General features: G+C 46.4%; 1 protein-coding gene and 1 long non-coding RNA gene across 10 annotated transcripts; one reads left to right on the top strand and one right to left on the bottom strand.

The window, feature by feature from the left end:
* Positions 1 to 558: 558 nt before the first annotated feature.
* On the bottom strand, positions 559 to 2,803 carry LOC147357646 (uncharacterized). The gene is made up of 2 exons (XR_015142015.1): positions 2,676 to 2,803; positions 559 to 2,451 (listed from the first exon to the last, which is right to left on the bottom strand). It is a non-coding gene; the product is annotated as an uncharacterized LOC147357646 (long non-coding RNA).
* Positions 2,050 to 23,422, top strand: ZNF202 (zinc finger protein 202). 9 transcript variants are annotated; one of them, XM_086339737.1, is made up of 8 exons: positions 2,058 to 2,180; positions 9,318 to 9,489; positions 16,856 to 17,346; positions 18,009 to 18,219; positions 18,574 to 18,662; positions 19,579 to 19,708; positions 20,248 to 20,367; positions 21,071 to 23,422. In XM_086339737.1, the coding sequence occupies exons 5-8, from the start codon at positions 18,633 to 18,635 to the stop codon at positions 22,063 to 22,065; spliced, it is 1,275 nt and encodes a 424-aa protein (XP_086195863.1). In that variant the 5' UTR covers positions 2,058 to 2,180; positions 9,318 to 9,489; positions 16,856 to 17,346; positions 18,009 to 18,219; positions 18,574 to 18,632; the 3' UTR covers positions 22,066 to 23,422. The 9 variants fall into 9 exon arrangements, with proteins under 9 accessions (XP_086195862.1, XP_086195865.1, XP_086195857.1 ...); XM_086339736.1 differs by lacking the exon at positions 9,318 to 9,489 and having other exon boundaries at positions 2,050 to 2,180; XM_086339731.1 differs by lacking the exon at positions 9,318 to 9,489 and having other exon boundaries at positions 2,054 to 2,180; positions 16,856 to 17,350.
* The last annotated feature ends 3,288 nt before the right edge of the window (positions 23,423 to 26,710 follow it).

The following is a 26,710-nucleotide window of genomic DNA, read 5'->3' as shown; positions in this document are numbered from 1 at the left end:
CACAGATGGAGGGCCCAGCACCAAGGTTATCTTTGGAATTGAATGAGCCCCATAGCGACCGTTGCCGAAAGACCCCTGATCCCTACCAGGCAGCTTCCTGGCCCCTGGTATTTTATATTAGGCAAAAATACCCACCCTAACCAATCACCTAATGCCACCTTCCCAGCAGGATTTTCTTCGTGTTGAAACTATAAATATTGGCTACTAACCCACGAAAAGCATTGGCTCTCTCTGGTCGGTCACGAGGTCCGCCCACTGCATATGTTGGGACCTCATTATCTTTGCTCCCTGCTCTTAATAAACTTACCCCCTTTCTGAAATACTCTGTGTCTGGAAATTCTTTTCCAACTCATGCTCAGACTGACACAACACTGTCCATGATAACAATTATAAAGAACATATATTATCACTAGGCGAATGGCTATTCAGACTGTGGAATGTCATGCAGAAAGATAGAAGGAATAAGGGTGAAATGTATGTACAATAAACAGATGTCCAAGACCCCTTGCTAATGTTGTAGAATCTGGAGTCACAAAACACACCTCAGAGGACACTCAAGACAGTGGAATACAGTTTATTACTCCAGCAGGTCCAACGGGAATCAGTTCCCAACAAGGACCCTGATGTTTCTGAGAGGCCCAGTTTTATACCACACCCCCCAGCCCCCACATGACTGGTTACATGTTAGCAACCTCTTTGTTGTATATGACTGAGTTTTACAGTAGGTGCTAGGAGAACAAAAAATTAAGGTTAAACTGTGGGGGGGGGGCAGGGAGGGAAACAATGATTTTGCATCAAGGGGGCATGTCTTCATGGTTAATCTAAAATGGGCAGCCTGGCCTCAACTATAATATGCCTTTGCCATCTGTAGGAAGGTAAGTCTCCAGGAGATATGATTTTCATTGGCAACGGTTTCCTCACTCTTGGGCAGGGTTCGAGCCCAGTTTACATCTTGCTTTAAGATGGATGACAGGCTTCAAGATGGGAGTCTCTCCTGCTTTCCTCACACTGGCCCCACCACTAGGAGAAAATGGCAAACTGATGACTCCAACACGAACACACACATACATGTGCTGCTGCTGCTGCTGCTGCTAAGTCTCTTCAGTCGTGTCCGACTCTGTGCGACCCCATAGATGGCCTCCTACCAGGCTCCTCTGTCCCTGGGATTCTCCAGGCAAGAAAACGGGAGTGGGTTGCCATTTCCTTCTCCAATGCATGAAAGTGAAAAGTGAAAAGTGAAAGTGAAGTCGCTCAGTCGTGTCTGACTCTTAGCGACCCCATGGACTGCAGCCCACCAGGCTCCTCCGTCCATGGGATTTTCCAGGCAAGAGTACTGGAGTGGGGTGCCACTGCCTTCTCCGACACATACATGTGCGTACACACAAAAGGAGTAGGAAACTGAAACCCACTCCAGTATTCTTACCTGGAAAATTCCACTGACAGAGGAGACTTGAGGGCTACAGTTCACGGGGATAGTAAAGAGCTGGACACGACTGAAGCCACCAAGCAGCAGACCAGCAAGCTTCTACTAAGCTCCAATCAGTTCACATACAAGATACCATTTAGCCCTTACAGTAACAGTATTATCTGGCCCATTAAAGAAGATGGACACTGAGGTTCAGAGGTGGATTTGTCCGAATCCCTACAACTGATGGCAGCTACAAGAGGCAGTATTCAACCCCCAAACTGCTCTTTTCTACCATGCTTCCCTGATAATGCAAAGAAAGGGGGGGGGGGCGGGGGGGAAACAAGAAAAACAGGTAAAGATACAGGTATCAGAATTAAAACGAACACAACAGCCGAAACATAAAAAAGAAAAGAGGCCCCTACTGCAAGGGCACGAGTGTAAATGCACTCCCCTACAACCCCATAGCCCGTCGCCCTGCAGAGCGGGGCAGGAGAGCTGGGCAGACGCCCTTGAATCGGGTTCGCGTCCGGGTGAACAAGAGGCCTCCTAGAACGAGGGGGCACAGAGAAACAAGCAATCCTCCCAGAGCCTAGAAAGGCCCCTGGGCGGCAAGGAGGCGGGGCGAAGGGCAGTTTCCGGTTCCGGGCGCAAAGGCCCCACGTGTTCCGACCCGCCGGGCCCCGCGCGGCTCGGATCCGGCGGCACTACCTCTGCCGGGAGTGGGTGGGGGAGAAGCCGGGGCAGGGGAGGAGCCGCCCGAGCTGTTGGAGCCGTGAGTGCTGGGGGCTGGGCCGGGCCGGGCCGGGCCGGAGCGGGCTGAGCGGGGCTAAGCGGCGAGGAGAGGGAGGGGTCGGAGACCCCGCCCCCCTGGAACCCCGGGGGAATCGTACTGTCCTGGGGAAGGGGTGGCGGCAGTGCGTGGAGGGGGCCGAGGTGTGGTGGTCCCGGTGTGTCTTGGCGGCTGAAGCAAGAACCTCCAGGGATGTGGATGGCGATCCATGCTTCTTTCTTTGCAGCCACCGCCCTCCGCCCCCTCCTGAGGCCTGCAGAAACGCAGTTAGTTCGTACCTCCCGTTGCTTCCGCGCCAACGGCCCCCTTACCCCTGAAACCGAGGGAGGAGTGGTCGAGGCCCCTTCAGTTCAGGCGGCTTTTTCTCACCCCGTCTCTCACCTGGTTAGAGCAATCCTCCCGAAGGCTCCCTGTCCTGGCGAGCCCCATCACTTTGCCAACCGCTAACTCCGCTGCAACACACGCAGATACACTCACCCGTGATTTTATTACCCGTGATCATCGGAGGCTTTGGAGACCATCTGGTCTGTGCCTTTTCAGCTCACTGTGACCGACCCGAACCTCCTCTCAAGCCAGTGACTGCTGTCTTCATTTGCAACTTCCCTCCTCCAACCCCTAGCAGCCAGTTTTGGCACTTCTTGACACCACCTAGCGCTACCCTCAGTGGGAGTATCCGGGCCCGGCTTTTTGTCTGGTTTCACTAAAAGTTTGTTAGTTTGTCTGCCATGGATTTGCTTCGTTTTCTCGGAAAGTTAGCCAGGTTTTAATTTTTCTGGACACGGATGTTCTTTTCTCCTGGTCACTTTGATAACCCTGTCTGCCTTGGTCCTGGGGTGCTCCCACATCTTAGCACATCCAGGGTCTACTTAGGGGCTAGACTTACTACTGTTGCTTTCTGTCTGGCCACATTCTGCTGGTGACACCCAGGGCAGCCTCACTCAGAAGCCACAAGGAAAGCTAGTGGAGTCGCTCATCCCTCCAACTTCTCTTCCAATCTGCTCTATGGGCCTTGAGCCAGAAAGCCACTTAGAAAGTGTGGGGCAGCCATGGGAGGCTTGTTAGTGGGAGATATATGACAGGGGAGCTGTTAGGGTTTGCAGGCGTTTGTCTTGGGTAACTTTCTGCTTTTACTGTCCCGTTTAAGAAGGTTGGCAGGGGTGGAGGGAGGACGGGAACTTTTCTTCCTAGGACCAAACACCTGGGATTCCTGGTCTTTCCCCCTTTCTTCTCCTGCTGTACCACTTTTGCACTCTATATATACTATTTCAGTAGACAGTCATTTCAAGGGTATATCAAGGTTTTCTACTAAATGAGGGACTCTGGAGCATTATAAACTATACAGATGAGGTAAGTTACAGGTTTACAACATTATTTTTCCAATTATTTGGCAGAAGCGTAAAACATATAATGGTCCTAGACACTTTTCTGCCTTTAAATTTGGGCAGCACTGCAAAAGTTGGACGCCTTCTGCTCGTATCCTAGATTTCCTTCCTTTGCTTTTGGTACTGGTCCTCGGACTTAGCAAGCATCGTCATCCCCTGGAAGCCCCACAGGTTCCTGGAGCCACCCCCAGAGTTACTGTAAGTCAGAGCTGGGGCTTGATCATTTGCATTTCTAACAAGTCCTCTGGTGCTGGTGCTGCTGACCTGGCTTTCTCAGAATGAGAACCACTGCCTTTGGCCAAACTTCTTCACACGTCCCAGTGGTTTGAGCATCAAAATAGCTGTGTGTGAGCACCTCTGTGCTTGAAACTAGTAACACGATCTTGTGTGGGTAATATAACCACTTAGGTCTGAGTTCTTTCATTTGTAAAATTAAGAAAATGTCCTTTGTAGCCAAGTGCAACATTATCTTAAGCTGAATTGATGGTGAAATATTGAGTTTTCCCCTTGATTTTCTTAATTCTCTTAATAGGAGCTTTAATTTTGATCACATAGCTTATACCCATATTCTCAAGTTTTGCTGTGAGTTACTAGTATACTGAAGTCCCTGCTGTTTTTTAACTACATTAAATTCTTTCGGATCAGGGCCTGTGCTTTTTTTCCTCTTTCTTTGCCCAGCATCTTGAATTGTGTGGGAAACACAATTGATGTTCAGTAGATATTTCTGGGCTGAATGAACTTCATCCCCTGCTTTTCTCCTCTCTTGAAGAAGCGTCTCTCCACTAATTCTTTGTAACAAACTAGTATATGACTATGCCACCTGATTCTCCGCAGGGGATTGAAATAAATGCTGATGTCAAATTCCTGTAACTGTCCCCAGAAGCCCTGGTACCCACTGATTCTGAACTACAACTGAATATTCAAGTTGGAGGAAGAGAAGTGAGCCACTTAATTAAATTCATCACAGTTTTTATTGAGCATCTTTTTTAATCAAGTTTGCCAAAACGTTAAGAACTGGAAATATCAAAACATATAAGGAGGCCCTTGCCTTCAGGGATGGGGCTCACAGTGGGAGACAGACACTAAACAGCACAAGAATGGCATCCTGTGATTACTTCTACTTTAGGGCCGTGATGTAGCCTGAGTGGAAACCTGGTACTACTCCGATGCTTCTGGTCCAGCAGGCGTGGGTCCCATCCTTCATCATCTCATCATATGGAGGGGAGCCTTAAGCAAAGCCAGGAGGAAGTCACCTAGATACAGAGCAGGGAGTATCTTGACAGAATATTAATTAAAAACTAAAAACATAGTGAATGACTTTTGAATTAACTATTCTGAATTATCCATATTTACACCTCAGGTCAGACTACGTTTACAAAATATATTATCCTTTTTTTTTCTCATTAAATAATGGTTCCTCTATGTGATGGACATTGACCATATTCATTGTAGTGAATTAAATGCATTTGGCTAGTTTAACTCTTGGCCGGATAATAGCTGCTGCCCTCATCAGGGTGGGTGTCAGGTTGGGTGGTCACCTTTTTCCTACTTCAGATTAGTTTTTGATGTTCAGTTTTAAACTGAGGCATATAGATTGGCCTGCTTTATTTAGGCTTTTAACCACCTCTGAGTAAAAACCTGCAAGATTAAAAAGCCCAGCTTCATGTTGGAGGTTAACCACTAGGCTCATGGTGGCAGGATGTTTAATTGTGGACTCACGACCTGTATTTGGTCTCTGGCCCTTCTCAACTCTTGAGTAAATTCCTCTCACTATCTTCAAGCTAAGCTAATAAATTATGGCTCAAGTACTGAGGCCACATATCCTTGTACCCTTCAAAGCTCCTCCTCTGTTACCATCAAAAAGCTGGATAGCTTTCTCTAAATGATCCAGCTCCTCTACCTTTAGGTAGAAAATCATCCCCATTTTCAGGATGAGTTGATGTGACTTGTCCCAGATGATATATCTCCAGGAGGAAGAACACAGGTTGTCTACCTCTGAAGGCAGAACTGTCAGCAGTGGGACAGGAGTGCCTCCTAGGCCTGTGGACATACCTATCATTTCAGTTCAGTTGCTCAGTCGTGTCCTACTCTTTGCGACCCCATGGACTGCAGCACCCCAGGCTTCCCTGTCCATCATCAACTCCACAGCTTGCTTAAACTCATGTCCATCGAGTCGGTGATGCCATCCAACCATCTCATCCTCTGTCATCCCCTTCTCCTTCCGCCTTCAATCTTTACCAGCATCAGGGTCTTTTCCAGTGAGTCAGTTCTTTGCATCAGGTGGCCAAAGTATTGGAGTTTCAGCTTCAGCATCAGTCCTTTCAATGAATATTCAGGACTGATTTCCTTTAGGATGGACTGGTTGGATCTCCTTGCAGTCCAAGGGACTCTCAAGAGTCTTCTCCAACACCACAGTTCAAAAGCATCAGTTCTTTGGCACTCAGCTTTCTTTATAGTCCAACTCTCACATCCATACATGACCACTGGAAAAACCATAGCTTTGACTACCTAAAGGAAACACTTTGTTGCTGTTGCTAAGTCACTGCAGTCGTGTCCAACTCTGTGCGACCCCATAGACGGCAGCCCACCAGGCTCCCCCGTCCCTGGGATTCTCCAGGCAAGAACACTGGCTGCTAAGTCACTTCAGTTGTGTCCGACTCTGTGCGACCCCATAGACAGCAGCCAACCAGGCTCCCCTGTCCCCGGGATTCTCCAGGCAAGAACACTGGAGTGGGTTACTATTTCCTTCTGCAATGCATGAAAGTGAAAAATGAAAGTGAAGTCACTCAGTTGTGTCTGACTCTTTGCAACCCCATGGACTGCAGCCTACCAGGCTCCTCCGCCCATGGGATTTTCCAGGCAAGAGTACTGGAGTGGGGTGCCATTGCCTTCTCCAAGGAAACACTTCAATTAAAACTAAAGTGAATTATTGCAATTATTATAGCTTTATTTACAGTTATCATGTTTATATTTACTCTCAATTACATTTTTAGACCTTGATCCTAACCACAAAAGGCTACAAAATTTGGGGGCAGGAGATATGTCTTTATATGTTGAGTCTAATGAAGGAAGAAAAAATTAAATGGCAAGACTGTCTTAAATAGTTTTTAAACATGGTTTGAAGCACACTGATCATGATGTGTTAGAAGGCAAGAAGTCTGAAGTTTTTCCCTTTCATTTCTTTTGCCTTCTGGGTTAGGTTTGCAGAGGCCGTCTTGGGTATACAGGTTCAGCTCCAGATGGCTGCAATAAAGGAGATCCCACAGTAAAAACACATGAATTTTTTTGGTTTCCCAAGAAATTCTGTTTCCACTGTATTGTAATCAATTGTATGCAGTAGTATTATGTCTAAAAAAATGTATATACCTTAATTTTAAAAGGCTTTATTGCTTAAAAAAAAAAAAAGATGCTAACCATCATCTGACTCTACAGCAAATGATAATCTTTTAGCTGATGGAGGGTCTTGCCTTGATATGATGGCTGGTGACTGATCAGGCTGCTGTTGGCTGAAGGTTGAGGTGTCTGTGGCAGTTTCTTAAAATAAGACAACAGTGAAGTTTACTGCTTCATTTGACTTCCTTTCATAAACAGTTTCTCTGTGGCAGGCAGTGCTGTTTGATAGCATTTTACCCACAGTAGAACTTCTTTCAAAATTGAAGTCATTTCTCTCAAACCCTGCTGATTCTAAATCCTTAGTTGTCATTGCAACAGTTTTCACAGCACCTTCCCAGGAGTGGATTCCATCCCAGGAAAACACTTGCTTCCATAAGAAGAGGTTTCTTATTCATGAAGGTTTTATCATGAGATTATAGCATTCAGTCACATCTTCACAGAATCCATTTCTGATTCTAGTTCTCTTGCTATTAAATAATAAGACTTGAAGGTCAAAATTAGTCTTTCATCCATGGGCTATGGGATGGTTGTTGTGTGAGCAGGCATGAAAACAACATTAATCTTGTACATCATCAAAGCTCTTGGGTGACCCAGTGCATTTTCAATGAGAAGTAATATTTTGAAAGAAGGCTTTTTTCCCTTAGAAATAGGTTTCATCAGTGAGTTTAAGATATTCAACAAACCATGTTGTGACAGATGTGGTGTCACCCAGGCCTTGTTGTTCCATTTATAGGGCACAGGCAGAGTTGATTTAACGTAACTCTTAAGGGCCCTAGGATTTTCAGAATAGCAAATGAGCAGTGGCTTAAACTGAAAGTCACCAGCTGTATTAACCCTTAACAAGAGAGTCAGCCTGCCCTTTGAAGCTAATTATTGACTTATCTTTAGCTATGAGGGCTTCCCAGTGGTGCAGTGGTAGAGAATCCGCCCGCCAGTGCAGGAAACGGAAGAGATGTGGGTTCAATCCCTGAGTTGGAAAGATCCCCTGGAGTAGGAAACTGCAGCCCACTCCGGTATTCTTGCCTGGACAATCCCATGGACGGGGGAGCCTCATGAGCTACAATCCATGGGGTTGCAAAGAGTCAGACATGACTGAATATACACGCTGTAGCTATGAAAGTCCCAGATGGCAACTTCTTCTAGTAAAAGGCTGTTTTGTTTACATTGAAAATACGCTGTTTAGTGCAGCCACCTTCATGAATTTTCTTAGCTACAGCTGGATAACTTGTTGCAGCTTCTTTATCAGTACTTGCAGCTTCTCCTTCCACTTTATGTTCATGGAGATGGCTTCTTTCCTTAAACCTCATGAACTAATATCTCCTAGCTTCAGACTTCTCTTTTGTAGCTGCCTTACCTCTCTTGGCTTTCACAGAATTGAAGAGGGCTAGGGCCATACTCTGGATGAAGCTTTGGCTGGAAGGATTCAACGATCCTTTGAATGATGGGCTGGTTTGATAGTCTATCTAAACCACTAAAACTTTCACCACTTCCTTATATTTATGAATTCCCTGGAGTAACATTTTTAATTTTGTTCAAGAAGTTTATCTTTGCTTTCCAGTTTGGCTAACTGGTGCAGGAGGCATAGTTTTTGTCCTGTCTTATCTTTGAATGTGCCCTTCTCATCAAGTTTAATCATTTCTCATTTTTTATTTAAAGCAAGAGACATGTGACTCTTCCTGTCACTTGAACACTTAGGGCCCACTGTAGGGTTATTAATTTTGTTAATTTCAATATTATTGTGTCTAAGGGAGTAGGACAAGAGAGATGGGGGAACAGTTGGTCAGTGGAGCAGTCAGAAAGTACACATTTATTGATTGTTTGCTATCTTATATGAGTGCAGTTTGTGGCACTCCAAAACAATTGCAGTAGTAACATCAAGGATCACTAATCACAGATCACCATAACAAATATAAAAATAATTAAGTTTGAAATATTACAAGGATTATCAAAATGTAGTTACATCAAGTGAGCTAATGCTGGTGGAAAAATGGCTTGCTCCATGCAGGGTTGCCACAAACCTGTAATTTGTAAACTGAAACAAACAAAAAAGCAGATCATCTCTGAAGCATAATAAAGATGAAATGCAGTAAAATGGGGTATGCCTGTACGGCTGGATTTGCCTCAGGTTGCCTCTTCCTGTTCAAGGGAGGGGACAGAACTGTGATTTAAGTAGAAGCGTTGCTAACGTGGTCTTAGGCAGGAGAACCTGTCTTTAAGTTTTCATCCTGTCTGTGTCCCAAGGACCTTGTTTAATGTTCGCTTGTAAGTGCTTTCAAAACAAGGACTCTCGTCTTGGTTTAACACTTTATTTTTTCTTTTTCTGGCTGCACTGAGTGGCTTGCAGGATCTTGGTCCCCTGACCAGGGATTGAACCTGCGCCATGGCAGTGAGAGCACCAAATGGACTAACCACTGGACTGCCAGGGAACTCCCTTGTATTAGTCACTCAGTCATGTCCAACTCTGCAACCTCAGGGACTGCAGCCCACCAGGCTCCTCTGTCCATAGAATTCTCTAGGTAAGAATACTGGAGTGGGTATTTTCCACTGGAGAGCCATTTTCCTTCTCCAGGGATCTTCCAGAGCCAGGATTCAAAGCTGGGTCTCCTGCATCACAGGCAGATTCTTTACTGTCTGAGACACCAGGGAAGCCCAGAAAACTCCTAGACACTGTACTTTAGATGTAATAGTAAACAGACCAAGATTTTAAATCTGTGCATTTACATTTTTTTCTTGGAATTATGATGAAATAAAGGACTTTTGCTTATCATTTAAATCTTGCTTTCTTCCCAAAAGGATTTAAAGTAATTTGAAGGAAAGAGAACAGAATATATGGAGCATCTGCCATATACCAAGCTCTGTGCTGAGCAATTCAGTGTGTGACTTGATTTATCCTTCCAACAACCATGTGAGGTGCGAAGTGTTAGCTAACATTCTGAAATTTGGACTGAGGTTTAAGGAGTATCCCCTGGCTAATAAATGAGGAGAGGGGTCCAGACTAAGGCTCCGGAGCCCCTAACCATTATATGTAGACTGTGGTTGGGCATTAGCATAAGAATAACTAACAGTAAAGCGGAAGAGTCTTTCCAGGAGGAGGATCTTAGTGGGTAATCTTTAGTTTTAAAGAACAGTGCAGGAGTAGTAAAGGGCAGTGAACAATCTTCATTGGCTGATTTCTAGAACAACAGGAGGAGCAGTGGCAAGGTCTGGTTAGCCCCAGTGAGCAGACATTCACATCTCCAGGCTCTGGACCTGTGTCATACAGAGAAGGCAGACTGGGAGGGATTTAAGTATCAGCTGAATGTCATCATTTGAACCTCTGATCACTGTTTTCTTCTGAAGATTATTTGCCAGTAAATAGATCCAGTAGATCCTATCATTCTTTAGATTAGATGCTGTAGGACTACAGACCACCCACATGGTAGTAACGTTTTAAGCTAGAGACCCAGGTATCTTTTCACCACCTGTAGTGTTCTGTTCTTGTCAGTAGGATTGAGTTAGGGCGTGTGTGTGTGTGTGTGTGTGTGTGCATGCATGTGTGCTCAGTCGTGTCTGACTCTTTGCCACCCCATGGACTGTAGCCTGGCTCCTCTGTCTATGGGATTCTCCAGGCAAGAATACTAGAGTTGCCATTTCCTCCTCCAGGGGATCTTCCTGACTCAGGGATTGAACCCGTGTCTCGAGTCTCCTGCATTAGCAGGTGGATTCTATCCCAGCTAAGCCACCTGGGAAGCTCACTAGCATGGGACTCGCTCAGGGACAGAGACAGCTGGGCCAAAGACGGAAGAAAGGTCTTGCCTCTCCACCTCTCCTCCCCAGTCTTGCCCCAGACATCTTAGAAACACTGAAGAGACTAGGTCATGCGGCCTGCCCAGGCAAAGGCGCATGAAGCGTCTCTGCAGACATCATGTTCAAGCCTTCTGAAACCAGGTCTTCCACTTTTTTTGGCCTGGCCTCAAGGTCTCTCTGTAGCATCCTGGTTTGGGGTTTTTAGCTATCACTGTAGAGCCATTCCAAGGACAGACACTGAGGGGAGGCATTAGAATAGCAAAGGCAACGAATTCCTAGGCAGACTCGCAGGGTAGCCCATCCCATAAAGGGCAGGATAAAATACAATGTCCATTTTCTGTCTCTAGTACTGACATGTAACATTTGCACAGCACACTAGTTTGTAAGCTCTCACAGACCTCAGTGAATCCTGTGTATTAGGGGCGTGGTTGTCTGCAGAGAGTTTCATCCTTTACAAGCACTCGTGTCCATTGTCTCAGGAAACCCCAGGTTCCTAGGGATGTGGGCCCAGACATACATCTCTGGATACTGAATCTGGTACTCTTCCCACAGCACTGCCCACCTCCTCCCTTCCCATCTCCTGCCCCAACAAGGACAGCTCTGCTTCCCTTATTCTGCTGTTGGCTGATTTTTTAAAAATATTTATTCACTTATTTGGCTGTGCCAGGTCTTAGTTGTGACACGCAGTATCTTTAGCTGCTGCATGTGGGACCTAGTTCCCCCACCAGGGATCGAACCCAGGCCCTCTGCATTGGGAGAGCAGACTCTCAGCTGCTGGACCACCAGGGAAGTCCCTGCTGTTGCTGACCTTTTGCCTCCATCTCATCTTAGCTTGCCAAAATAAATACAAAACAAGCAAATAAATCAGATTTTATGTGGTGCTACTATATTCTCTTTTTGGGGAAAGCAAAGCCCTGTAAGAGCATCACCCTCTGTTGTAACACATAGACTCTGTAATAGGGAATCTTGTGGACTGTGCTACATGAAAACATGAGAGTTCCTGGCCGGCTTTGCTGGGGAAGTTCTTGGACTTTTAAGATATTAATAATAGAAATCCCTTCATTAATCTGGAGACCCTGTGTATCAATACCATCTTCTTCCCCTGCCTTGCAGATGTGGGGGGGCATTGTCCTGATAAATCATCATTGTTCAGTTGGTGAGTCATGTCCAACTCTGTGACCCTGTGGACTGCAGCATGCCAGGCTTCCCTGTCCTTCACTGTCTCCCGGAGTTTGCTCAAACTCATGTCCATTGAGTTGGTGATTCTATCTAACCATCTCATCCTCTGCCACTCTCTTCTCCTTTTACCTTCATTCTTTCCCAGCATCAGGGTCTTTTCCAGTGAGTTGGCTCTTCGCATCAGGTGACCAAAGGATTGAAGCGACAACATCAGCCCTTCCAATGAATATTCGAGTTGATTTCCTTAAGGATTGACGAGTTTGATCTCTTTGCTATCCAAGGGATCCTCACCACAGTTTGAAAGCATCAGTCATTGTTGTAGTTGCATTAAATTACTTTATGTCTGGTTTTGTGATTATTAAAATTGATTCAAATCTTCAGAGGAAAATAACTTTGTTTTTCTTTTCCAAACACACAGTTCTTATGACTTATATGTGGATTCTCCCAGGGCAACCTGAAGATTCCTTGTGATGAGTTGTGGTTTCCTCACTTCAGGAACCACTGACAATATTCTGTTTTATTCACAATCCAAATAACAAGTGTTTTTTCCTTATTTATCCATCTGTCTAGCACATAGTTTGCTGAACAAATGAATGAATAAAAATTGATAAGACACTGGATCTGTCCTTCTGGAGAAAGATTTACCATGGTGTCTGCCTGGGAACCTGTTGACAGCCTTGAGCTGGGTGCTCTCCAGCCCTGTCCTCAGAGCTTCGTGGTCTGGTGAATTAAACAGGAGTGTGAGCGATTCTTACTACGCATAAAGTAGATATATGTGTGTGCTGTGATACAGGGTCTAGGTTCCTGTGCAAACAGTCTGGGAGAACCAGGGAAGGTGTCCAGGAAAAGCAGGTCTGAAGGATGAGTAGAATTGACCAAGTAAAGGGGGTAGAAAGGGTATTTCAAGGAGTGTCAACAGCATCAGGAACAAAAACCCAGTGAGAGCACAGAAAAGGGAGAGAGCTGTACATGCAGGCAGCAACGTACAATGGAGTAGCAGTCATGCTCCATCAGGGGCAGGGGCCAGGTCTTGCAGGGCCTCGAGAGTCAAATTACAAGGAGTTCAGATTTTTTCCTGTGGACAGTGTGGAGCTGTTGGCTGATTTTATATGTTAGGAAGTTTAGTCAGGGACTTCCCTGGTGGTCCAGTGGTTAAGACTTCACCTTCCAGTGCAGGGAGTGCAGGTTCAAACCATGGTCGGGTAGCTAAGATCCCACAAAACATAAAACAGAAGTAACAGTCCACATCAAAAAAAAAGACAGACCTTACTGAAGTATTGCAGGTGGAGCTGATGTGGACATGGCTCCTGTCCATTTGGGGATGCTGGCACTCATCCACCTCCCTTCCCCAAAGCTAAAGGCAAATGTGTAGGTTCCAGAAATAAAAGCTGGAGGAGGGAGTCACTCTTGACTCCACCACAGCCCAAGGAAATTTCACACCAAAATAAAGGCTTCTAGTATTTGGGGTTCTAATACCTGTACTCCCAACAATGTGATATGAGAGTGGGGGACTGGTAGGGACAGGGGAGGAATATGGAGTTGAACCATCTGCCAGCCTGGAGCCTGGAAAAGCTACTGTGAAAGTGTGTCTACTGATCACACGGAAGGAAGGGCGAGGGAAGTGTAGACCTTTATAGCCTTGGGTCAGAGGCTTAGGCCTAAATAACACACTGTCAGCATGATTCAGGAAATACTCTGAGAAATTAAGATCATTGAAACCACTAGTACTTGGGTAGAAGCAAATGAAATTTCATTCAAAGGGCTCACTTTTATAACCTAGGGCTCTCAGGTCTCCCAAAGGAAATGGGCAAAAGCATTAAAAAAATTACAAACTGCTCATGAAGAAAAACCACCATGAGGTAGAGCAGATTTAATATGTAGGAAAATTAGCCCAGGGAGATCTGTTAATTATGGAACTTTCTAGAACAGACCATGAAATTACATAGTACATGTTTTCAGGTAATGGAAAAATGAAGTGAGCCTGAATGAAAACTGCTTTGAGATACAGATTTTAAGGATGAATAATTTGGTCATTAATGGGCAGCATTGGACATTAGACAGCATGTTATAGCTGTTAAGAATGAACTGCTAGGACTTCCCTGGTGGTCCAGTGGTTAGGACTCTACCCTTCCAATGCAAGGGATATGGGTTCAATCCCTGATCATGGAACTAAGACTTCACATGCCATGTGGTGTGGTCAAAAAGTTTAAAAAGAGTGGATTACTGACATTGAGGTGAACCTGGGGCAGTTGTGCATGTATGCTTAGTCGCTCAGTCGTGTCTGACTCTGCGACCCCATGGACTGTATCCCACCAGGCTCCCTCTGTCCATGGGATCCTCCAGGCAAGAACACTGGAGTGGGTTGCCATTTCCTTCTCCAGGGGCAGTTGTAGTGAAGCAGAAAAAGATGGGGACATGAAGAACCCCTCAGGTTGCACATGGAGAGTGGTGGTGGGGGCAGCCACCAGGAGGACACTGGTGAGATTTGAACCTGGTACTTCATCCCACACACATGCCTCTGTGGTTATAGGGATTACTGGGTCATCAAGCTTTGACTAAGGGAATGGCAAAGGAGATGAGATGGATGAATTTGATTTAGAACATAGATTTAACGAGATTTGGTGAATAAAAGAGAATAGAAACTTACAGTGGGAAAGACTTTAATCCTGTTAATGTAGGAAGGAAACTTCAAAGTGGAGACTTACTCATCTAGATGTATTTATTGTGCCATTTCTTATGGGTATTGGAGATTGACTACAGCATAGCTCCCTACTTCAAGAAGTTTCACAGGAAAGATACACGATGGCTGGGTGATATGGCAGATTTGAGATACAGATGTGCTCAGATAGCTAGGGAAGCAGTGATTCCTAACCATGCTTAAGGGCCAGGGAATGGGTTCAAAGAAAGCATCTCAGAAAACATGAAGCCTTATCTATGTCTTGAAAGACAAGTTTAACCTAATGAAGGGCCAAGATTCTGAAGGAACTGCATGTGGAAAGGACAAAGAGCATAGAGCTTTTGTGTGCTTCACATGCACTCTGTGTGTGTGTGTGTGTGTTTGAAAGGAGAGGAAGGCAAAGGAGTAACAAGATGAAGGTCAACCTAATACATAATCCTTAGAAGTTCGTATTTCAGTTACAAGACAAGAGAGGAGTGATTGAGTATCTTAAATAAGGAAGGGACAGGACCAGATTTGTGAAGAGCACTCACTCTGGTGATAACGATGAATGGTAACTTAAAGGTAATGAACCTGGAGACAGGTAGCTCATGTGTAGAGGCAGCTGCAGTAATCCAGAAAACTGATTAAGACCTGAACTGTAAACCCCGGAAATGAAGAAGAAATAAGAGAACACGTGCAGCATCAGGGGTGGGAGTTTTCCATACATAAGGAACAGACTCTTAGGGACTTGGAGGTCTGTAAAGACAGCCTACTGTAGGGAGGTGAGCAATGCATTCATTATAGCAGGTGCCACAGAGAAAAGGGGAGGATACGAGCCCTGAACCATAAACAGAGGCTGGTTGTGAAGGGCTTCATGTGCCATGCTAAGGATTTTGGAACTGATCTTACTTACAAAGTTACTATTTTAAAATGTTGGGTGATGCCGTTGTAACTATAATTCAGAAAGATAATAGTTAACATTGGGGCACCATCGCTCTTCTAAGCACTTCACAGATACTCCTCATAGTAACCCTGTTAGATGGATTCCATCCTTACCTCCATTCTGGAAATGGGAAAACAGGCAGAAGGAGGATAAAAGTTGACCATGGGCCCCACACCTCATAAACAGTAGAGTGAGGATTCAAACCCTGACAGTCTGGCTGTCTGACTCCAGGACTCTCAATCTTAATCATAGATGCCTTAGGTGTTTCTCAACTAGGGTGCACATCAGAACCATATGTAGCATTTCTTAGAGATACAGTTGTCTTGACTGACTTGAATCAGAGTGTCCAGAAGAATGATGTGTGATTCTGTGTTCTGCAAAAGCTCAACTGGTGAATGTGTTGCACTCTGCTCATAGCTGAGAGCTACAGAACTCCCAATAAGGAAGTCCTGGCAATAGTCCAGGCAAGAGGTGAGGGCCCAAGCAGGAGGAAACAGACTTAGAGGCTTAAGAGGCAGAACTGGTTTAATGAGCTATAAGCAACAGGGAAGAATCAACATTGAATCCAAAGATTATAAAGTTGAGTGTTTACTTAACAAAGTGATGATCTCAACCAACAGAGGATACCAGGAAGAGGGGTGGATTTGGGAGTTAGAATCATGAATTTAGTTTTCAGCATTCAGGTTTGAGGGTCTGTAGTTCTCCCAGTTAAAGACATCTTAAGAGGAAGGTTGCTTCAGGGGGTGCCTGTGTGCCAGCCACTGTTTCTGTGGCTTTCCTCACTGTTCCCTCATACAGTCCTCCCCTCAAATCTCTGAGAGTCCCCACTTTACAGAAGAAATTGCTAACAGAGTGTGATTCAGTTCACTGAACCTCCATTAAGTCTTCTCTACTTCAGGCCTATTGATGTGTCGCTTCTTGGAACATATATCCCCATGTATATGTCAGCATGTGTGTGTGTTTGTAAAACAGGTGGTAATCAATACCACATTTTTAGCAGGCAGTTTTAAGTGTCCTTTCTCCTACCGTTTTCCTTTAAGGTTAACAGATTTTATGAAATAGAAATGCAGTATTTTTTCTGTTTTTGTATGAGGTGTGATCCTTGCCTAGGAAAAGGAATGGGAGAACATACCTTCAGGCATGGATTACCCTATTCCAACTAGGTCTAGGTACAGAGGATGTTACAGAGATTAGGGGAAAGGGAACTTGAGTTCGGGACTGTTATGTGTACAGGATTAAGACTGAGCTCAGAACTGTGACTCCTGTGCTTACCTTCATGCTTAGCCTGTTGTCTGTCTTCACTTCTCTACCCCAGGTTCCTTGGGAGGAAACTCCTGGAGGCGCCTAGGCTGATAGAGGGGGAACGTTGTGAGCTCTCGATGGTTTGAGGCCACCTCAGAGCCAGACAATGGCTACTGCCTTGGAGCCGGAGGACCAGGATCTTTGGGAAGAAGAGGGAATTCTCATGGTGAAACTGGAAGATGACTTCCCCTGTCGGCCGGAGTCTGTCTCACAGAGGGATGACCCTGTGCTTGAGACGTCACACCAGAACTTCCGGCGCTTCCGCTACCAGGAAGCAGCCAGCCCGCGGGAAGCCCTCATCCGACTCCGAGAACTGTGTCGTCAGTGGCTGAGGCCAGAGCGCAGGACGAAGGAGCAGATCCTGGAGCTGCTGGTGCTCGAGCAGTTCCTCACTGTCCTGCCCGGAGAGCTGCAGAGCTGGGTGCGGGGCCAGCGGCCCGAGAGCGGCGAGGAGGCCGTGACCCTGGTGGAGGGTTTGCAGAAACAGCCCAGGAGACCAAGGCGGTGGGTGAGGAGGGGGAGTCCTGATCTGTGTGATGCGGAGGGGGTCTACCGGCTGGAAGGATGGCTAGGGCTCACAGAAATCACCTCGTAAACTTAACTGACTCTGCCCTTGGGTTGCACCTAGATCCATATGCCCCATGGGACAGTGGAGTGTGTGTTTGTGTGTGTGTGTGTGTGACTTCCTGGTTCTTGAAACACCTGCCTGGGGAGGCCATCTTTGCGGCTTCATCACCAAGGGTGATACCGCTTTCCTTTTCCCTTTCGGTATTGAACCTCATTTTCCTGGTGGGGGTGGGGGTGGGGGTAGAGAATTCTTTGACTTCCTCAGAGGTTCTCAGCCCCTCAGTCAGAGAAGCCCCTCCTAAGACAGCAGAGGGTGATGGGAAGGATGGCACCTCAGAGCCCCAGTGATGGGCAGGGTTGAGGGAAAAAAGAAAACAGGGCGGTATCTGAATGTCCCGCGCCCCCCTCCCCGCCCCCGCCCGTTGTTCTGGCGACAGTAACCTGAGCTTCCCCTCGCACACACCAGGGGGACTGGACTTCCCCCCTTTACCTGGGCCCCCCTGGGAGTTTTCTGATGGCAGCTTCTTCTGATGTGAGCTCTGTGACACCCAGGACTTTATCCTGACTCAGCGGTGACTGGAAGTTGGAATTGTTCCCAGGTGACTGTCCATGTTCACGGCCAGGAAGTCCTGTCCGAGGAGACAGTGCCTCCAGGAGCAGAGCCCGGGTCACCTAGTGAGCTGCAGGACCCTGCACAGACCTTGACCCCCGAGGAGCTCCGTGAGGAGACCACACAGAGCCCAGATCTGGGGGCGTCAGAAGAGCAGACCCTGTGCCAGGAGTCGGAGCTCCAGCCCCTGCAGGAGAGCGGTGGGAAGCCCACAGGAAGCGGGGGTCATGGCTGAGTGAGGGGTGGGGGTGTTGCTCTCAGATGGGGAGGCTGGTAGAGCATGAGTGGAGGAAGCCACAGGATGCAGGGTGTTGAAAGGAGGCAGTACTAGCCATAGTCTTGCGAGAGCAGGGCCACTGTGGCCAGCAGAACTCTTGGTTATTCCCCTGGCACTCCCATAACGTTATAGGTAGCAGCTTTGGGGTGACTCAGACTGCCCTTAGGCCAGTGTCTCGACCCCACCCTTCCCACCAGAGACCATGAGGAATGCTCAGCTCTTTGCTGGTTATAGGGCTGCCTTGCACGTGACTGATCTCCCCTTCCTGTCTTCTTAGAGGTTCCAGTGCTCCAGAACCCAGCCCTTCCTGAAGAGAGGAACTCTGGAAACTCCGAGATGGTCGCCCTTCTCACTGCTCTATCACAGGTGCGCCCTCATTTCCGTCTGCATCGCAGGGAACTCGAGGAACCATTGAGCATTAACCGTACGCTGAACAGATCAGACAGGACACAGGCTTCCACTGTCCATTGCCAGGTTAAGCTCTGAGTTCCGCGCATGTCTGGAAGGGGAGGAGCTGCATCTCACGGAGAACATCTCAGTTGGATCTGCAGGCTCCAGAGCTTCTTGATTTGCCACTGACCTGAGGGACTAACAAAATGGGGTTGTTTTGGGAAAACTCTGCTACAACTTTGAAGTTGTCAAAGGAGGATTTGTTTTTGATTTTAAGAAATAAACTTGATAGTCATTTGTAAGGGTGACTGGCCTGCAAAATCAGTTTCTGATTTTGGTTGCTGTTCTCTTCTCTTTCAGTCAGGCCATGGCATTCAAGAAGAGCTCACCAGGTCAGGAGCCCTGAAACTAAGCTGAGTGGCTGGAGAATAAAGGAATAGAGCTCATCCTTGTTTTTAGATTGTAGAGCTGAAGAGGGAAGTCCTGTTGATGCTAGGTAGACTGTATAAGTGGTACATGATTAGGTAAGGGCAGTTAGGAAGAACTTCCTAGAAAAGATGAATTTTTGCAGAGATACAGATTCCATTAGAATGATGACTTCCAAGACCTTTCTCATATTGTAAATAATATCCTTGGGAAGAACAGTGTAGTCTGGTGCTGAGGGAAAGTGGTTGGATTGGAGGGAACAGGAAGAGGGTCAGTTGCAAGAGCAGAAACTTGGGAAGCAGCAACAGAAAATGAAACACAGGTGTCCTGAAAGGAACCAGGTGTCCCATCTGAGTTTCTCTGTCTCTTGGATGGACTGTGCCTGTATCAAAGACCTTCCTTCCAGGAATTAGATATGAGGCTCCATGAAGCATCACATTGTAATGGAATCCTTGTGTTGTTTCAGGGCTTGGTCGCTTTCAAGGATGTGGCCGTATGCTTCTCCCAGGACCAGTGGAGCGATCTGGATCCAACCCAGAAAGAGTTCTATGGGGAATACGTCTTGGAAGACGACTGTGGAATCGTGGTCTCCCTGTGTAAGGAATTTCAAGTGTTTCTAGAGTGTCCTGAGCACAAAGATCTTCCTCTTGTTGGAAACTGAGGGTGTCTTAGACTTTCGTTGCACATACTACACTTCTCTTACACTGACCCTACCGGTGACATGAAAGGACAGCTGAAGAAGATGATAGCTTTCAAAATTAAAGGGAAGAGAAAATGCCTAGAAAGTAGTTGGAAACTCGAACAAGAAAATAGAGCTGTAATATTATAGTTTTAGTGTGAGTTTTAGTTTAGTGCGCATAGGTAAGCATATCAGTTTTGAAGCAAGCAATAAAAGTTTGGAGTATTCTACTTACTTGAATATAGGAAAAGAGGGTAACACTGCCAGTTTTGTGATTACTGAGTTACCAGTGAAAGGCAAGAGATACAGTTCCCATCGGGCTCAAGCCAAAGAGACGGAAGGTTTGAATGGCCTGCCTATGGGATTTTTCTTCAGTCTACCGAACAGAAAAGATCTGCTCTTGACACAGGGGACTGTTGAGCCAATCGTGATGTCCTGTTTCCCTCTCTTGAGCAGCCTTTCCAATCCCCAGACTAGACGAGATCTCCCATGTCAGAGAAGAAGAGCCTCTGGTCTCAGACGTCCCAGAGCCTCAGGAGCCTGAAGAGCCAGAAATTCTGAGTTTTACCTATACAGGTGAGGAGTGATAGGGGATCTGCCCCACCCTCACCCCCTGGCTGGCAGTTCCTCTGGTCAGTGTTTCCCTCGCCCTCTGGAGAGCCCCTCTCTGGTTCTTGTAACGGCTCAGCCAACACCACTGTCTCCCTCTGAAGCCAAACATTCTCTCTTTTCTCCCCTCTTCACACCTGTCATTGGTTTCAGGGCTCTGTAATACAAAATGGTGACAGGAAAAAAAGGAAACTTTTGGAATTGCAGCTATACCATTTTTTAAGCCTTTACACAAACTCTTGATCCCTAGTCTCCACATTTGTTCTGCACACAGACTTCTCTAGTTGTGATGCACAGGTTTAGTCGCCTCACTTCATGTGGGATCTTAGTTTCCTAACCAAGGACTGAACCCACATCCCCTGCATTTAAAGGTGGGTTCTTAACCACTAGACCACCAGGGAAGTCCCTCCACATTTGTGAAAGGAGGATGATAATGTTTGTCCACATGAAGGCTGTTGCCAGCATGAGATAACATGTAAGAAAGTTCTCAGCATACAACAGGCACTCAGTTGACCAGTTACTTCTTTTTTTCCAGCCTCTGCAGTTGAGAAACATGATATTCTCTCTATACGGTCTTGCCCTCTCAGAACAATGTAAAACTCTCTCCACTGTGCAGAAGGCACACCTTCTACATCTGTAATCGCCTCCTTTCTCCTCTCTGTTTCTACAGGAGACGGGAGTGACGACGAAGAAGAGTGTCCTGGGCAAGAAGATCTGAGTCTGGAGGATCCACACAGGTCTGTGTCAGGAGATACAGAAATTCACCAAACTCCAGACTGGGAAATAGTCTTTGAGGATGATCCCGGTAGACTTAATGAAAGAAGATTAGGCACAAAGATGTCTCAAGTCAGTAGTTCAACGAACCTTCAGGAAACCATGCCCGTCCACCTGCTGTTAGGGAGACATCATAACTGTCCTGTGTGTGGAAAGAGTTTCACTTGTAACTCGCACCTCATTCGACACCTGAGAACTCACACGGGAGAGAAGCCCTATAAATGCATGGAGTGTGGGAAGAGCTACACACGGAGCTCCCATCTCGCCAGGCACCAAAAGGTACACAGGACCAACGCTCCTCACAAATACCCGCTAAACCGGAGGAGTCTGGGTGAGGCCGCCCCTCTGGTCCAGGCGGAGAGAACCCCACCCGTGGAGAAGCCCTATGGGTGTGAGGACTGCGGGAAGCACTTCCGCTGGACTTCCGACCTCGTCAGGCACCAGAGGACGCACACGGGCGAGAAGCCCTTCTTCTGTACCATCTGTGGCAAAAGCTTCAGCCAGAAATCCGTGCTCACCACCCACCAAAGAATCCACCTCGGAGGCAAGCCCTACCTGTGCGGGGAATGCGGCGAGGACTTCAGCGACCACAGGAGGTACCTGGCCCACCGGAAGACACACGCGGCCGAGGAGCTGTACCTGTGCAGCGAGTGCGGGCGCTGCTTCAGCCACAGCGCCGCCTTCGCCAAGCACCTGCGGGGACACGCCTCGGTGAGGCCCTGCCGCTGCAGCGAGTGTGGGAAGAGCTTCAGCCGGAGGGACCACCTCATCAGGCACCAGCGGACACACACAGGCGAAAAGCCATTCACGTGCCCCACATGCGGGAAGAGCTTCAGCAGAGGCTACCACTTAATCAGGCACCAGAGGACCCATTCACAAAAGGCCTCCTAGCCAGGGCCGCACGCAGGGACACCTGCCTTCAGCCCTCTCCTGGGGACAGACTGGGAGAGGCCCTCTTGTCGGCTAGAGGCAACCTTGTCTAGGGCATCTGCCTGACCTGCCCAAGTCTGATGACACCTTCCCGCAGCTAAATTAGCTCCTGGCAGGACCTCTCAGCCTTCCTCCACACCGTGAGGAGATGTTCTTCCCAAAGTTTGCCTGAAATGAGGCCTCTCCTTGGCTAAAATGCTCCCGCCTCCACCGGGCAGGTGTGAAGCAGGGGGAGTGAAGACACAAGAGGTTGGGCTTATTATACTTGCCCCCATCCTGAAGACAACAGTCTCAGCTTTGAAGTGGCCCAGGACCAATCCTCAGGGTTGGTGAGGGACCAGCCTTTACGATGCCGTCCTCCCTGGGCTCTAACATTAAAGCACACAGCCCTGAAGTCAGGGCAGGAGAACCGCACCTGACCCCATAGATTGCCTGTAAAAACCTCTCACTGGTTCACTTCCTCACCATGCACTTTCCTTTGACTCTGGGGAGAGGTGTGAGTAGCATTTGATGGGCAGAAACATGAAGGTGGCTTCATGTAGACCTCGTCAGGCTGCTCTCCTCTCCAAGGTTAAAATGACACCAGGTGCCAGACACTGCCTGAAAGGGGGGCCCAGGCAGCAGCCTCTTTCCTCGTGGGTTTCTCCTGTGAGAAGGCTTGTGCCTGGGCCTCCCAGTTTCCTGGTTTTGTCCCTGGCACTTATTCTGCCACAAGTGGGATGTAGCATTTGGGTGCTGAGGGATTCAGTAAAGCCTGATTAAAATCATGGTGAAATCATTTACATTTCCACGTATATACAAGCCCACCCACCCTATCCTCATCACATGGGTTTGTGAGGGGATTTTTGAAATGGTATCAGCTGACAGAGGCACTCTTAACGATTGTAGAATCATGGTGGACGGGCTCACTTTATTTACATGAAGGAAACTGGAGAAGACCTAAGCTCAAATTACGGGAAAATTAAGAAAGAGCTGTTGCTGCTGACCAAGGCCATCCAGACTATTCTGACTCCCCACCCTCATCCTCCCTCCCTCACCCTCTGACATTAGGGAGACCTGGGACCCTGAAGAATTTACCAGGAGTAAATGGCTTTCATGTCTGCATTGTTGGCTTTTTCTTACATGATTTCATTTTCATGTAAGAACTAAAGCGTAGGATCTCATGGCCCAAGGGTCTCTGTTGTCTGGTAGAGGTTCTGTGGAGCTGAGGCTGAATAGTTACGAACCTCATCTGCTCTGACTGAGCATGGCCAGGACTGGGGAGACCATTCCCTCCGTCCATGGAGCACAGGGTATGGGATTAAAGCATGAAAAGGGAGACTGTCTTCTGTGCCTGGTTTCTTCTGCTCTGTTTCTTGAGCTCTTGTGTGCCAGTGTTCACCCGAAGAGCATGGGTAGTGAGATGACAGAGCCTCAAGCTCAAGAGCTCAGCAAAGGGGATTCTCGTTCTGGTCAGTGATGGTGTTCCAGCTGACTGGCTTTAACTCCGGTTGACCGTTGTCCTCCTAGAAGCATGCACATATGAAATTTCTAAAAAGGAGCACTGACAGCCAAGATCCCTGGTTTCTAGGGCTTTCCACCCATACCAGTCTTCAGGACTTCATGTTCCCAAGACTTCTGAAGATCATTCACACAGAGAGATCTGGGAGGATAGGATAGTTATCTATGAGGATAGAGAAGCCTTGGCATGGTTAGCACAGCTATAGGTGGAATCGTGGTAAGATCTGAGTCTGGACTTTGCAAAGGAGACTGTCCTGCTATGCAGGCTTTTCTGAGCCATTGATCTAACATCTACCTGCACTTTGTCTGGATGAATTGCCATAACACCAAAAAAGTGATGTCTCCTAGATTATATAACATTTATGGAAGTTGATAAAATTCTGGAGGTAAAAGCAAGTTGATTTTTAATTTGCTGACTTGTCTGCATTACTGCAGTAGGTGAAAATCTTGTCTAGAGAATTGCACATAAAGGAAAGATTGAGATATGTTCCAGGGTATTGGAAAATCAAAGAGCGTTTTTATCACTGATCCCACTGCAAAGTTTCATACGCTGACACTACATCTCTGGTCACCTTAAATGACTATTTTCTGAGAGTTCCTAGAAGGACACACTGTCTCCTAAATCTGAACATGAGCTGAACCATGGTCCACAGTTGATAGCAGCAGGGCCAGTACCAGAGCCTGGAAGGAGCAGCAGGCAGTACAGCTGAAAATGGGATGCTGGAGGCCAGGGCGCCCTGCCATTCCTGAGGGGTCCTTCAAGATTCTGGAAACAGTTGAATCCTGGCATTCTCGAACACCTTACTAAATAAAAGTTTGTGAGGAAGAAGAGGCAAGATTTTGAAGATTATTTGAAGGAAAATATAAAGTAGCCTTATGTAGCCTTATTTATTTATTTATGGCTATGCCATGGGACATGCAGGATCTTAGGTCCCTGACCAGGGATCAAACCCATGTCCCTTGTAGCAGAAGCACAGAGTCCTAACCACTGGACTGCCAAGGAAGTCCCTCGTGCTCTGGCTTAGTTGTTCAGCTGTGTCTGACTCTTTGCGACCCCATGAACTGTAGCCCGCCAGGCTCCTCTATCCGTGGGATTCTCCAGGCAAGAATGCTGAAATGGGTTGCCATTCCTTTCTCCAGGAGATCTTCCCAACCCAGGGATCAAACCTGGTTCTCCTGCATTGCAGGCAGATTCTTTACCATCTCAGCTACCTAGTCTAAATTAATTGACAACTTAGAAAATTACTAGATTGTTGGAAATGATTTGCTAACAAAGTTAAGAAATTAAAATGATAATAGCATTTGGCCATTAATTTAGGAATAACCGAGGAATATTCAGCCTCTTCTCCACTGCATGGAAAAAGAAAAATTTGCTAACGACAGAAATCTGGGCTTTTCAACATTTAAGGAAGAATTGGAGGCAGATTATCCAACAAAGAAAAGTGAAGAAGAAGAGTTAAAGAGTGGGCTCAGGGAAAAAAAAAAAAAAAAACACCCCAAAGAGGAGAAAATGTTAGAAAGTGCTCAGTGTTGACAAATGCCATCAAGAAGTCAAGTTGATGAAGACTAAATGCATTTGATTGATTATGAAATGTGTGGTGAAAATTGGATAAGCAGGTAGGAGTGAAGAAATACAGGATGCTATAAGAAGCTTGAAAAGGAAAGAAAAAGAGTGTGGCAGTTTGGGGACATTGAGTGTCAAGAAAGGATGTCAGCATTTCTCAGGATAAGGGAGACTTGAAGCATTAGAGAAGTTAAAGTAACATTTATTAACCACCTGCTAATTTCTAGACTCTGTGTTTGAAGGTGTATTTATACATATTATCAAGTTGTAGACACTGAGGAGAAGGAGCAAAGGGAGACTGAGACATTAAAACGACAAAAAGAGGGATAAGGACCTCTCTGGTGGTCCAGTGGCTAAGACTGCTCCCAAAGCAGGGGGCCTGGCTTCACACATGTTGAACTAGATCCCACATGTTGCAACTAAGACTCGCACAGCCAAATAGATAAATATTAAAATACCATAAACTGGTTTAAACAAATTTTTTTTTTTTTAAAAAAAAAGGATAGTTGGAGAAGCAAATCTTTAAGAGCGTGGGATCAAAAGGACAGTGGATGGGAAAAGTATTCTGTGACAAAGAGTAAAACATGTTCAGGTGAGTACAAAATCTGATCAGCTTATAGACATGGGAAAGTAAAGTGAAGGGAATCCATTGCCAAATGGTTTCCATCTTCTCCTGTGGCAAGTTCTGCTATAAACTGGCAGGAGGGATGGGAAAGCAGAGAAATAGGCACAGAAAGGGCAGGAAAGTTTGAGTTTGGGAACTGAGAGAGTGAGTTGGTTAACAACAGCTAGAAGAACTTCTGAGATTTGAGGATCTATCAGTATATTATCAGAGTGAGTTGAATGACAATGTAGCTCAGATTGTTGAGCTTACATGAGCTGCAAGCTTTAAGATGATTGGACAGAGCTTGATAGTTTTTCTTAAACCTTCTCCAATCATTTGAGGCCCCTATAGCTTCAAACCTAAACTCAACTCATTTTGTCAGAATGGATTGCATCAAACTGATGCAACCCTCACTTTCCCTTAGATATCTATTAATTTTTTATTTCAATATCCTGAAAGTCTTTTTTTTTTTTTTTTTTTGGCTGCACCTGGTCTTAATGGCAGTATGTGGGATCTTCAATTTTCATTGTGGCATGCAGAATCTAGCTCCCTGACCAGGGATTGAACCTGCATTAGGAGAGTGTAATCTTAGCCACTGGACCACCAGGGAAGGCCCTCTATTGACTGACTGATTGATTTTAAGAATGGACTGAGGGTTTAGACTTTTCAACCAGGCTTTGATCTTCTGAGGACATAGCGGAAGAGTAGCCATTGCCTGGGGTCAGGAGAAAACTATTGAAAAGAACAGCTATCTGCAGTCTTCTTCCATTCTGTCTAAATTTAACAAAAAACAAAAACCAGCTCACTCAGTTATTCTCATGATGGAGAAGACTATTACATGAACAGGGAAGTAATGGTACATAATTGCTACTTGTAGAAAGTTCTGTAACTAAACTGACCAACAAAATTCTTGTGATGAATTTTCTCAATGAAAAGCT

Source organism: Bos grunniens, chromosome 15 (genome assembly GCF_055505025.1).
Source record: "Bos grunniens cultivar Pamir isolate PY7600 chromosome 15, Bosgru_T2T1.0, whole genome shotgun sequence".
Lineage (NCBI taxonomy): Eukaryota > Metazoa > Chordata > Mammalia > Artiodactyla > Bovidae > Bos > Bos grunniens.
This window is presented reverse-complemented; position numbering and strand designations above follow the sequence as displayed.